This window comes from Parambassis ranga, chromosome 17 (assembly GCF_900634625.1).
Source record: "Parambassis ranga chromosome 17, fParRan2.1, whole genome shotgun sequence".
Lineage (NCBI taxonomy): Eukaryota > Metazoa > Chordata > Actinopteri > Ambassidae > Parambassis > Parambassis ranga.
In genome coordinates this window covers 6,744,454-6,757,783 of record NC_041037.1, presented here as the reverse complement: position 1 = coordinate 6,757,783, position 13,330 = coordinate 6,744,454, and the positions used below count along the sequence as shown (strand labels likewise).

The 13,330-nt window shown below is 41.8% G+C and overlaps 1 protein-coding gene across 3 annotated transcripts; it reads left to right on the top strand.

Moving 5' to 3' along the window:
• The first annotated feature begins 71 nt into the window (after window positions 1-71).
• ss18 (SS18 subunit of BAF chromatin remodeling complex) lies at window positions 72-8,423 on the top strand. Of its 3 annotated transcripts, XM_028427774.1 has the most exons (11): window positions 72-241; window positions 697-773; window positions 858-942; window positions 1,449-1,605; window positions 2,428-2,655; window positions 2,743-2,913; window positions 3,232-3,309; window positions 4,278-4,400; window positions 5,665-5,795; window positions 6,186-6,248; window positions 6,972-8,423. In XM_028427774.1, exons 1-10 carry the CDS (start codon window positions 173-175, stop codon window positions 6,201-6,203), a joined length of 1,137 nt encoding a protein of 378 aa, XP_028283575.1. In that variant the 5' UTR covers window positions 72-172; the 3' UTR covers window positions 6,204-6,248; window positions 6,972-8,423. The 3 variants fall into 3 exon arrangements, with proteins under 3 accessions (XP_028283575.1, XP_028283574.1, XP_028283576.1); XM_028427773.1 differs by lacking the exon at window positions 6,186-6,248 and having other exon boundaries at window positions 6,972-8,105; XM_028427775.1 differs by lacking the exons at window positions 3,232-3,309; window positions 6,186-6,248.
• Window positions 8,424-13,330: the final 4,907 nt, after the last annotated feature.

Sequence of the window (13,330 nt, the reverse complement as noted above, 5' to 3'; positions counted from 1 at the left end):
GTGACGAACTATGTGTTTAGATGTGCTGCCCTCCCCCCTGAGACGGACCACTGCATTACAAAATTGCATCCTATTCTGAACTGTTTGATCTGAGTTCTACCGATTTGTTCAGTGAGCTAGCTACTTTTGACTTTTTATGCTGTGGTTCTATTAAAATTTATACACTATCACCATGTCGGTGGCGTTCGCACCTCACAGGCAGCGGGGGAAGAGTGATATAACACCCGCTGGAATACAAAAGGTAATTCATCTTTTCAGCGCGCCGCAGAATGGAGGCTACGGCATGAAACGGTGCTAGCCGCTGAGATAATCAATGTAGCAGTGCTCAACTGTGTAGATCGGAAACAATGTTACAGGGTCAAAGCGCGGTGAATATGAATCTCACTGGAATCAGGACGCCATGTGCAGACGATGAATCCTAGGTTGATTCATTAAATTATCGTATAAATGTCATTTAGATAAATGGAGGCCTGCGGTTTTGTTAGCCAAGGACTGCTAGCTAGCGAGACGCGTCTTTTGTTAGCTAGAAACGCATAGTCACATTTCACACTAAAACGCCCCCATTGTTTTTATATTAGCATAGCCAGAAGCAGTAAAAGGAGTTACTACAGCAGATGCATTCTACATACAATTTTAAACAGTCAATTTTCACAAATAACGTGAAAGTGATATGAATATCTGCCCGTACTGTTGCAGTTGCTTGATGAAAACAACCACCTCATCCAGTGTATAATGGACTTCCAGAGTAAAGGAAAAACAGCAGAGTGTTCACAGTAAGTTCTGCTCATTCTCTTCAGCATGCTATATTTATTTTAAGTTGACTTAAAGCCTGTACTGATGGCTACTTGTCTGCCCAGGTATCAACAGATGCTGCACAGAAATTTAGTGTACCTGGCCACGATAGCAGACTCCAATCAGAACATGCAGTCTCTCCTCCCTGCTGTGAGTATTGATCCTCGCTGATTGTTTTTAATGCTGATTTGTGTATATAACTGCGATTTCATTGTATGACGAGACAATATTGTGTTCCCCTGTTTGTATTGAGCTTGGATATATTTTAATGTCCCAGCCACTTGTGACTAAGCCATGTGTTTAAATGTAGTTATGTCATGTCTTACATATTTTTTTCAAGGGATGTTTGTTAAGTGAAAATATTATAGGTGTTATGAAAATGGTATTTTGTTTAAGCTTTACCTGTAGGGTACAAAGGTACCCTGTGTGCTTTGGGTATTTTGTACAAATGCATAGCAGTTCTCTTAATAGTGTCAATCATTAGGGGAAAATATGTAGGAATTTAGGGTCTGACCTTTTTTTTTTATAAATTTCCGTATTATTTGAAGTGGTGTTATATTAATGAAATAATGTAGAGAGCCTGAGTTTTCTCCTGTGAATATCTCGGGCTCAGATGTTATTCTAGACAGCTGATGTGTATTTTTGTGCGATTACAGCCACCCACTCAAAACATGCCCATGGGCCCTGGTGGGATGAACCAGAGTGGACCTCCTCCTCAGCCCCCTCATGGTCACAATATGCCCTCTGAGGGTATGGTCAGCGGTGGCCCTCCAGCCCCACATATGCAGAACCAGATGAATGGACAGATGCCTGGTAGGTGATACCCCCACCACCCACCACCCCCAACTTTCCTCCCTTGTCTTTCTGCGTTTTCTCTTTTTCTCCTTCTCTCCCAGTTCCTGTCTCACTTAGGTTGCTTAGCAACACCACAGAGCTGTGAGGGAGGTCGCTCTGCTGAAGGATGATGTCACCCGTTTGCCAGCTGTGGTGGTCTGCGATCCATTTGAATGTGGTTATCTTTTTTTAATGAAGAAAAATTGATTATATACACATTGCTATTGAATAGCTTATTTGATGTTTTTTTAAATAACAACTGACCTGTGCACACACCATTTATTTAGAGAAGAAAGTCAAGTCTATCAGAAACCAGAGCAGTATGCTTTAGCTGCCCTACACAGACTGGCCTTCAATATAATGCTTTAGAAGTTATTCTGGGCAATAATATTTCTTTCAGTTCTGTAGCCTCTTGCTTCTTGTATTCAATCAAAAGGTTTATCCTTCAAATGAAAGTGTTGTCTTTGTAGGTCAGACAGAGCATTGTTAAATAAGATGGTCTAGCCTACAGAGGATTTTTACATTTACATTGCCAGCTGTCATGAAACACATGGTATAAACATCTGAGTTGTATCTGGCTACTGACAACTGACTGAGTCTTTGTGTTTTTACCTGGTATTAAAATGCATTGTGGATACAGATTGCATAATGCCAGGCAGGCGATTCACATAATTAATTCATGTAAATTAATGTAAAAGCAGCCTCAGATTATCCTTTTTCTTACATCACTCAGGATGGATATTTAAAGTTACTTCTGTGTTGTGAAAGAAAATCCAATCTTCTCTGCTGCTGTTTTTTCAGGGCCAAATCACATGCCCATGCAAGGCCCTGGTCCAGGCCCCAACCAGCCCCCAAACATGCCCAGCGGGTCTATGAATATGCCCCCTAGCAGCCATGGGTCCATGGGTGGTTATAATCACAACGTCCCTTCCTCCCAGGGCATGCCAGCTCAGAGCCAAATGAACATGACCCAGGGCCAACCCATGGGAAACTATGGGCCTCGTCCAAACATGAACATGCCCAATCAAGGTAAAATGACTCATTGATTTCAAACTATTTGTGTAGCTTATTTACGTAGTCCAGCTTAAGAGATGGCTAATTGTTGATGTACCACAGGTCCAATGATGCACCAGCAGCCTCCCTCACAGCAGTATAACATGCCTCCTGGTGGTGGTGGACAGCACTACCAAGGACAACAAAACCCAATGGGCATGATCGGCCAGGTCAACCAGGGGAATCATGTCATGGGACAGAGGCCAATGCCACCCTACAGACCCCCACAGCAAGGTATACCTCCCACAGTGTGTTTCTTAAAGTGTGTGAGTGTTGGTCTTTCTGCCCTGTAACCCACCCTCTTGCATTTCTTAGTCTTGTTCCTCTCAGTTTCCTCTGTGTCCATATCTGTAGCTCACATACACCTCAATAACTGAAGATGTAACATGAAGCCTCCAGCCTCTTTAAAAATTAGTTTAGTGACCAAAAGAGAGTTTTCTAACAAGAAGTAGCAGCAAGGAATCCATCCTCTCTACTCTTTCCCCCCCCACACACAACCAATCCAACAACACCTTGTATCTACTTGTGTGTATGTTGTGTATGTGTATGTAGGACCCCCTCAGCAGTACCCAGGGCAGGAAGACTACTATGGGGACCAGTACAGTCACGCAGGACAGGGAGCCTCAGAAGGTAGGAGAAATTCTCCAAGAAAACCATCATTAAGTAATCCCAGGGAGGTGTGTTAAAACACAAATAATATAAAGAGACTGTGAGAAACCAAAACACCAGTTTCTTAATTATTTTCTGGGTAGAAGTGAATTTGGGCTTGAAAAAAAAAAGAAATTAAAACTAAGTAGCGTACTCCTTGTAGGCATTTTGTGTGTAGCAGCGAATCAATGACTTCATATTGTGTAAGCATTTTTAATTGTGCCTGTGTCCACTGACGTGAAGCAGACCATGAGTCTTTATACACATACAGATTTTGTGCACCCACACTAAATACTTCCTAGAGTGGCACCTGTGGTAGCCTCCAAATGTTAGAGAGAAATAAAGCATTCTTTTCTTAGCTATAACATTTTATGTACTGCAGTTTTCGTGATGTTGTATTTAGGGATGGTATTATTACATTAGCAACAAGACTGAAATATCACAGGATGAAAATACAAAACTCCTTTTCTTTGTTTGTCCGATTAACATTTACTTTTTTGTTAGTTTTTTTCCTTCTGCTGACTACACTATTTTATTTTTGATCTTTCACAGAAAAACTGCTTTACTATGTTTTTTTTGTTTTGTAAAAAAAAAAAATCAGCCATTCGGGAACAAAAGCAAACACATGGGTTTATTATTGAAAACTATTATTGGGATACTATTTATTTTTTATTTTTTTTTAACCATTTGTCTTCCAAATATAGAAAAGCAGTAGAAAAATCTGACATGAAATGTTTTTGTTTTGTTCAATATAATAGGAGGTGGACTTTAACGTCCAAATCTGTCCCGTGCACCATTAGACAGCATTTAACCTTTTACTCTTTGTCTAATCCATTTGATTTCCTAATGACAGCATCATAATAATCTGTATTTAATGTGTATGTGTCTGCATTGGTATTGTGTGCTGTCAACATATTGCTCATTTTGCCTGCTGGTAACCCCTCCTGAAGGTAATGCCCAGTATGGCCAACAGCAGGAAGCATACCAGCAAGGCCCTCCCCAGCAGCAGGGCTATCCTCCTCAGCAGCAGTACCCAGGTCAACAGGCCTACCCACCACAGCAACAAGGTTATGGTGAGATTTTTTTGTTTAATATATATACATAAAGACTTGTATTTGTCCTGTAGGAGGCACCATCAGCTCTCTTTGGCATGCTCCATTTAACTGTTTCTTTGTTATACCTTCTGAGTAAGTTGATGTCACTGTAACTGTGCTATTTGCATGTTAAGGCATTACCCTAAGGGTCAAGGACCACCATAAGTGAATATTTAGGGAACTAGAGCTTGGTGGGAAGAGACATTTGGTCAGAATGGGTATCTGGCCATGCATTAGCATTTCTCCTTTTTTAAATATATAGACAGATGTTTCCTAATTGGCTAACTACTAATGACCTTTACTTTCCAATTACTAACACCAAGGTGTTTACATTGAGATATGCCTCGAGTGTAGGATATCTAAAAATGTTTGATTTGCAAAAATGTAGTTCTTACAGCTCTTTAGGCTTTTCCCCTTTCCCATTTGTTTTCACTAGAACTTTCCATCACTCACTCTCTGTCTGAGCCAGAGCTCATGTTAGTAATGAGCTTGCAGAGAGGCAGAGGCTGTGAGGTGAGATCCATCTGGCACATACACACGCTTGCTCTCTTAGGCCCCCACAAGGTTATGCTCAACAGCAGAAGGCATTATGAGCGTCTAACGATGCTGCGTGGGCCTCATTTGACTTCAACCCCAGTCAGGCTTTACTCGGTCCTTCACTGCAAAGACGGCTGGTGTGTATGGGGGCTGATGAAGTGATTTCTTTTATTTTATGTTTTTTTGTAAAAATGAATCTTGCTCCTCTAATGAAGACCAGCAGAATCTCCCTGATGTCTCCTTGCATTAGGGAGCTGCTTCCCAGCCTTACTAGCTTACTCTCATTCATTACTGAGTCAGGTATGGTGGAGGCTCCAACATATCTTCCTCTTTTTGTTGTCCATCAGCTTTTGATGCAGCCCACTAGTGATCATAACCTAATGGGGATTTCCTGAACATTGAATAACGGGTGCAGCCGAACAGCTAATGAGCAAAACTTGGGCTCATCTTCATACTGGGTTTCTTTTAGTGTAAACCTGAGTTTGAAGCTGAGAAAGTGATGATTATAAACTTTTGTTGAATCAGTTCAGGCCTCATCATTATTCGCTGCTTAAATGTACATGAACAAATCATTTGGGTGGGCCTGTGTTGTACCAGGGGAAAAAAAATAGTTGAAATCAGGGTTTGCACAATATCTGTTATGAGAAGGTTCACTCAGGGCTGTGAAGGATAGATAATGCTAAACTAACCTTGATGTCTGTTGTAGGTCCCTCCCAAAGTGCCCCAGGACAGTACCCTAACTATCCTCAGGGCCAGGGGCAGCAGTACGGGGCCTATCGCCCTCCTCAACCTGGACCCCCACAGGGCCAGCAGCAGCGCCCTTATGGTTATGACCAGGTGAGTATAACCACAGCACTGGACAGTCAGAGATGTAGTTAATGTTTACTGCCAGACTAAATTTGTAATTTGTGTAGTTCTCGCTGTGAGTCCAATGTAAGGTAAACATTGTGCATGCTTTCATCATATTGGGCGGTTAAATCTGTTCTTTCCAAATCATTGTATGTGTTACTGTTATCTTTCACATGTTAACCTGAGTCTTGGTTATATATTCTGGCTAATGTGGTATACCATTCCAGTGAAATATGAGGGCTTTAAAGAGGATTCTTCCTTAAACCTGATGCAGACTGCTGTAGTGTTAAAGGGAGATCTATTTGTTGCCCTGTATTTCCTGTGGTCTTATGTGGGGACCACAGCTACACTTTGATATCTTTATCTTTGAATATTCAGGGGCACATGAGGAAATAAAGACCCAGGGATTTGAACCCCTGACTAGCTCTGTAAGACGCAAAGGTAATGGTTGCTGTGAAGACCTCAACGTACAATCTAGACGCTTGACCACCTAGCCTTAAGTTGCATTATGTTTTCTTCTGTCTCTCTCATGTCTCTTACTTTTTTCCATCTTTTTTCCTTTACTTTTTTTTTTGTTTAACTCTTGTTTTGTTATTAACCAGGGGTCGAATTGTAAGACATGAGGTCCAGAAACACAGCATGCTTAGTCTTCAAGGAGACAGGCAAACGCTTACATGCTCTGACTGTTTCCTTAGTCTCTACTGGTTTAGATGACCATTGTGCTTATGACGAAACATGTTTTCTAGTTAAATTTTTACATATGGCAGACTGTTAAATTATTGTTTCCAAATTTGTTCCAGTGAATGCCAAACACATACTTCGACCCCTGTTTAGGAATGCATCAAGTAACTGCTGTTACACTGAATTTGTCTCACTTGATAGTAGTGTTCACTATTTAATAAGGAATATCATACTCAGCCATGCTGCTGCTGAAACCTGAGGTATCATGTTAGAATTTAGAGCTCACAAGTTGTGAGGCCATGCTGCCACCTTCTGGTCAACACCAGCCGTTGCAGGCACAAATCATGGTTTGCAGTATGGTATGGTTGAAACCACAGATGTTTGTTGTTTGCACCCTATTAAGATTTGTAAACATAAGCTTTTACTCTGCATCTTTTTTCTGAGAAGGTCAGTAAGACAACTCTTTCATATTTCTCTCCACAGGGCCAGTATGGAAATTACCAGCAATGAGAGATGGTCACAGCAATCTACAGTACACAGCTCTGCTCTGATCACTGTCTGAGCTTTGACCTCTGGTCAACTGCTAAGCAGACTTTAACGATGGTTTCAGCTCACTGAGATTGTCTCAGACACACACACACACGCACTCAAAATTACAAGATACATTTTCTCCCCTCTCTCTTTGGGCGTTTATCTTTGCCTATCATATGTATTCAAGATTATCATGTACATTGACATAATCATGTCAAAGTCCGTGACTCACCCTCTGGTCTAGTATGTCTCAAAGCAGCAATGCCTTAAAAAATGGAACTGCCTTATCCTTTAGCATTGCAGATTGTGAAATGGGCTAACAAAATTTTGGATATCAGATGATTTAAATGTACAGTTTCAATCTTCTGTGGTGCATTGTTTCTCTATCCTTCAGCTCCCTGATCATAAGAAGCAATAATGCCAGCAGTGGGGAACTAACAGACGAAATAATGCACCAGGTGAACTTCCAGCTATAGGCCATGGTACATGTCTTGATGTATGTGATGATGTAAAAATATATTTTATGCTTTTTAGATCAAGCTAACTTTGTATAAGACATTGGAAACTAGTACTAAAACTGTTGTTTATTTCATGAAGTGTACGTGTCAATGTTTTGTATGCTCTAACGATGGTCCCATCCAGCACATTTTCTTTTTTTTGTTGTTGAATTGTGTAACTATTCGATTAGATCTGTGATGGACTCTGTGTGGGGAAGAATGATTTGACATGCGTAGTTCCTTAAAGAACAAATAAACAGCATACATGGATTTGGAAATTATATCGGAACTGTTATTTTAAATAAAGTTTCATTTGGATCATTTTACCCACAAATACCTGACAGTATAATTGGCCAAATGTGCCCAAAGTGGTAATATGTAGCAGATGCCATGCAAATTGTGAGCCGATGCTCTGTGGAGCCCTTCTTTTTTTTTTCTCTCTCTCTCTCTATACAAGCACCTCTGTCTTGTCCATTGACTGCAAATTGGTGAATGGGAAAGAATAAACTTGTATATTAGTTAGTCGACAGTTTTAGTTGACATGCTGGAACCCCTTCTCCTCTTTGAATAAACGTCTAAGTTGATGTCATTCAAATAGTGTTGTGTGTGAATAATGAAGATTGTTACTGTCAAATATGTAACATAAGATGTGAAAATAATGTTCTGAAATGGATTCCTTAATTTCACAGTGCAGTTTTATATCACTGGCTTGTTATCTGTATTATGGTGCATATTTTATTGATCCCACGGTGTACAGCGGCATAAACAGAAGGAATTCACTGTCCTCTGGTATTGTTTTTATGGCTGTTTTAATATTTTTCATTCTGCACCCCATCCAAGTGGGTGGTCACATTTGTGTCATGGCAATGTATAACTGTACATTATAATAAATCGAAAGAATCTTTAATACATGTTCGATGTGTGTCATTTTTAGGCTGTATAACGCAAGAAGTGCGTTTATCCCGGTGACAACATAAACAAAATGTGCACCATTGGTGCTGTCATAATGTGACAGTATGATATAATTGTTTTGTCTTCATCTGCTATCTGGTAGTCTGTTTCCAACTGATAATGACCCTCCCCTGCTCAGCGGCATGTCTGCTTTGTCCAGATGCATCCAGAGAGGTCCAGAGCACATTTACACCCAAAATTACCTTCCGTGTCCCTCTTTCCCCTTCTGCTCCCTCCAGAGAGGGAGAGGGACTACCTGTCACATTGGGGGGAGTGATACAGATGGTACACCAGATGTGTGGCCGAAGCACGTGATGGGAGAGTGGTGTTGGTGTTAAGAGGGCCACAGACTGCTTCGGCTCCCGTGTTCATGGTGTGTGTGTGATGGGGAAAAAAGTGCTTCAAGAAAAGCAAGTGTGAACTTTTTTAGTTTAAATTTTGTATGTGTTTGTGTGCACATTCATGTACCCAGGTTTAGTGGCGTTGCCTGCCCCACCACCCTGCTGCTCCACAGCTGGCTGCCCCACCCTTCCCAGCTGCCACTGGGGCTCCCCCTGGCCCCTCCGCTTGGCAGAGCTGGCGTTTTGGGCGCTCCCCCACCAGTCCTCCCTGGCAGCTGCTGCCCTCAGCTGCGCTCTCGCAGACGGTACTGGGGTCGGACAAAGTCACTCCTCCTGTGACTGAGTCTGGGGCCGTTGTGGGAGGATGAAGAGGTGGCAAGGAGACTTTTACCTCCTTTGAACGATTTTACCTTTAAATGCTCATTAATTTAAAATTGACGGACACCTTTAAGGTAAAGCAGTGAAAACATTTTTGTTCACAGCAGTACTGCAAAGTATAAGAATAATTTCCATTAAAAAAATTGGTCCTGGGATGTGTAGTTTTAAATGAGTTATCAGGGAAGCTTACAGGAATCCACGCATGTTCTGTGATGTGGTAAAGCAAATAGTGAAGTGGCAGCATCATTTAAGTGGATGATTATCTTGTTCAATATTTTGATAATTATAATTCAGGGCACCTTTCAGAGGAGGCTCCTAACCACTGAGGAGAAAATGACATTGTGATCATAGCTGGCAGGCAAGATGTGATCTTTCTCTCTCTCTCTCTGTCTCTCTCTCACTAACTCTCCTTTTCACTCTCTCATACCCACACTCTCAGTGTGACAGAAAGTCTATGGGGAGGTATAAGAGGTAGTTATGGGGGGAATGCAGCAGCCTCCACAGTTTAATTGGAGATGTGTCACACTAAATAAATGGTGCAAAAACAAGCGCTGACTGGAGGCTTGAGGGAGGGGCCCTGGGGATGCAGCCTGTTTTATTGGGCAGGAGCTTTGCACCGCTCCAGGGTGAAACAGGGCTATGCACTGCTGAGATACCCTCCAACCACCAAACCACCAGGCCTCCCAAAGACTACTGTGGAGGAAAAAGACAAAGGCATTCATTTCACCACACAGCCCAAAAGCATCTTAATGGTTCTGAAGGAGAAGGTGTGAACACGGTGACCCGATGGTTCCTCATGCAGTAAAGGGGCATATCATCGTCCTCATTTCAATTCCTGCAGAATGGAGAACAAATCTATAATCCAAAAAGTGCTGTACTGCTTTACTTGCTTCCTACATCTATGTCAATTTATGTTTGGAGGAGCAGACAACCAACAGCCCCCAGCCAATCCTATTTCCCTGTTTAATCCATATATGACCTCCAAGTTAGCAGGAGAATGTGTTTTCCAATATTCTATCAATGCTGATATAAGCGTTGTCTCGCTTTGCTCATCCAGCATGTGTGTGTGCACCTTAGATTCCAGAGTTCATGGCACGAGTTTTGATTTACCTCTACAGTTTGTGCTGCAGTAATTGGATGTGACACCATTCTCTCTGCTCTCCCTGGGGGATATAACAGGAATCTGACTATTATGGCCCCAGTCATGAATATGTCATGGCAGTGGCAAACAAAGGCCCTCTGTTTGGAAGAGACTCTCCTGTATGTTGTGCTGATGTATGAGATAAATGCAGCGAGGGTAAATTAGTTTTCTGTAAAGCAATTTGCAGTGTTTACAAGGAGTGATTAATTGCCATTGTTTTGAAAAAATAAATAAATATGGTAGAGACAATGTTCAGAACTACATGTTCACCATTATGCCTGCCAAATATATACTGGCTTTCTCAGATATTTGGGTAATATCTAGTTTCAAAAACAACCGAAAAGATTTTTTGGACCTGACTTACATAAACAGGGTGATCCCCTAGAAAGACATTGTTTTGCATGCATTTGATGCTTCGTTTAAATCCCATCGTTTGTTGAGGGTTTAGCCATCAAATCAAATTGAGTGTGCTGTTTTGTATGTGTTGTAGCCTCAAAAAAGTAGTCTCTGGGTAAAATAGCAGGTATACTGATATCAGTATTCCCACAGCCTGCATAATTGCTGTAATTTGCTTTCCCTTTGGGTAATCTGTAAACATGGCTGTTTTGATGTTTTTGGCATCCTCCATTGGCTGAGCTCTCTACTCCTCCAGTGGAGCCCCCATCCCAGCCCAGGGTGACACAAATAGATCCTTCCCCAGAAGGCGCACGTATTTCCACATGGGCACAATCAATACAGCCCAGTCATCACTGGAACTGTGGCGGTATTAAAAGCACCCCGTGAGCTGGTTCTCACCATGCCGGCATTTTAGGGAAATAAAGCTATTGATCCTCCGGGGCCTCTGGTGGAGCATTAACCTGGGCCCACAAATTAGAACGTGCTCATCTGGACACATCTGCCTGTGATGTTCCAAAAAAGCCAGTCCCAGGGAGAGAAAAGGAGGGCTGTGAGGCCTGCTGCTTCCAGTGATGAGAAGAGCGCTACTTGACGCCCATGTCGGAGCGGGGGAGGCGTCTGGATGCCCAGGACTTCCATTAGAGGCCCAGGATGGTGGCATGGGTCGATGTGGTAAGGTAAGGTTGGGGGTACTCCATCTCAGATCAGTGTGGTTCCTTCCCCCTGATGTAGAAAGAGAGGGGGGCTGACCCGTAGTAAACCTGAGCTCCTGACTGGAAGGACAATGAAGGGATGGGTTGTTGCTATCACTGCTTGTCTTTCTAAAAATGTATATATAAAAATCAGAATGTACGTCCTTTGCCACTGAATCTACAGAGAATATATACAGTGACTTTACCAGAAATATTGACTATTAAGCAGCTGTAATGTACAGTTTATATTATTATTTGTCTGCAAAGACTAGAATTACAGTTTCCTCCATGAGGCTATATGATCAATTGATTCAAATTATATTTGACTACTAGATCAGAGTCTGCATACACAGAAAGAAACCCCCACACACAGCTGTCTGCCTCTATATTCTACTAACAATGACACATGATATAAGATCATACAACATGGAAATCAAAATTATTCACAATCCTTCTACAGTTTTGCAAGTGAGTTAATCTTTTAATGTGTTTAATAGAAACAATGCTACAGTGTCATTTTGACAAGAAACAAGAGAGAAACCAAAACTATTCAACAGATGCTGGAAAACAGCTGATATTTTTGTTGTTGAGTTACAAATGTCACACTGTCACATCATCAGTTCCAGTATATAATAAAATAACATTCACTACAGCCCGCCTGTGTAACTTCTGATACCAGTCTAAAGGCTGATTCAGGCCTAGATATCCACTGGAAGATTTGTTATGGGAATTCAATTTGCTAAGGCCACAGAAGCAACTGAACTACAACAGGTGCATGATTGTGAAGGCTCTGCATTGCACCCTTGCAGAGCCAGCTCTGAACCACGCTGGAAGCTTAGCTAAACCTTTTAGCTCAAAATTAAATTTAAGTGTGAAACACCATTTTAAATAAATAAAGCCTAAAACCAGTTAAACTAAAAAAAATATCTGCATGATTACTGATGAAGAGAATCCATGTATGTTTCTGAACAACACGTTTTACTAACTATGCTCCCACAGACAGAGACACTTTGGAAACTTTCCCTTTTTCTCTCAGCCTGCCCTAACAGTGGGAAGCTTGGAAGTTCTCTGCCCCAGTTCTCCATGTCCTTGAGAGTTGTGCCTTCGGGCCGGGGCTGGTGGGGTCCCGCAGTGCACAATGTGTGCTTCTCACTCAGGCTCCCGCTGTACTCTGCCGCCCCTGCATGGCTCTGGAGAGTTGCCAAGCTCTGAGGGGTTGTCCATGTGAGTGGGGGTGTGTGCACGTTACCACAGAACCACTCCAAACATCTCACTTCCTTCCCCCATGACAGTCGACCGGATATAAATCACTTTACAGGATTGGCCAACCACAATAGGATGCTGGGGAAGATGTTGTTATGAATAATCAGACTAATTGCAATAAACAGTGTGAAGTGATGTGCAAATGACGGAGGATCCTGTTTTGCCACATTCTGCTTTTGCAAAGGTTAAACCGTGGGGTGGAGTGTGTGATTCCAATGCCAAGTTAACAGGCGCTCGTGTGGAATTTTCAAGAAATATGAACAAAATAACATTAATAATAATAATTTTAACATTATTGTCAATTTGCCTATTGTGTGGATTTAAATGATAAAAAAGGCAATTATAGGTTTTTTGTAACTATGCAATTGACAAATAATTCTATATTTTATTCAGTACATATGCATTGTTTTTCCCTTTTTTTGTAATTAATATGGGTATTGGCCAAGAGCAAAGATAAAGATCCATTTTCTAATATTTTGTCCTTGGATTGTGCTCTCTGGGAATTCACTCCCCTTCTCTTTCGTTTCTCTGGCTAAGGCATGGGGAATTGGTGGGATGAGAGGCTATTCCCTAAATAGCCCATGGCAAGAGGTATCCTGATTAGCATGCTGCCTGCTCTCTGGCAGCAGTCCTCCAGGCCACCAGCGCTATC

What these genes read in the sequence shown, in the direction of transcription:
- ss18 (XM_028427773.1), top strand. Translation starts at nt 173, where the DNA reads ATGTCGGTGGCGTTCGCACCTCACAGGCAGCGGGGGAAGAGTGATATA. An exon ending in CACCCGCTGGAATACAAAAG is followed by an intron (nt 242 to 696) that starts GTAATTCATCTT and finishes GTACTGTTGCAG; the next exon opens with TTGCTTGATGAAAACAACCA. An exon ending in CTACAGACCCCCACAGCAAG is followed by an intron (nt 2,914 to 3,231) that starts GTATACCTCCCA and finishes ATGTGTATGTAG; the next exon opens with GACCCCCTCAGCAGTACCCA.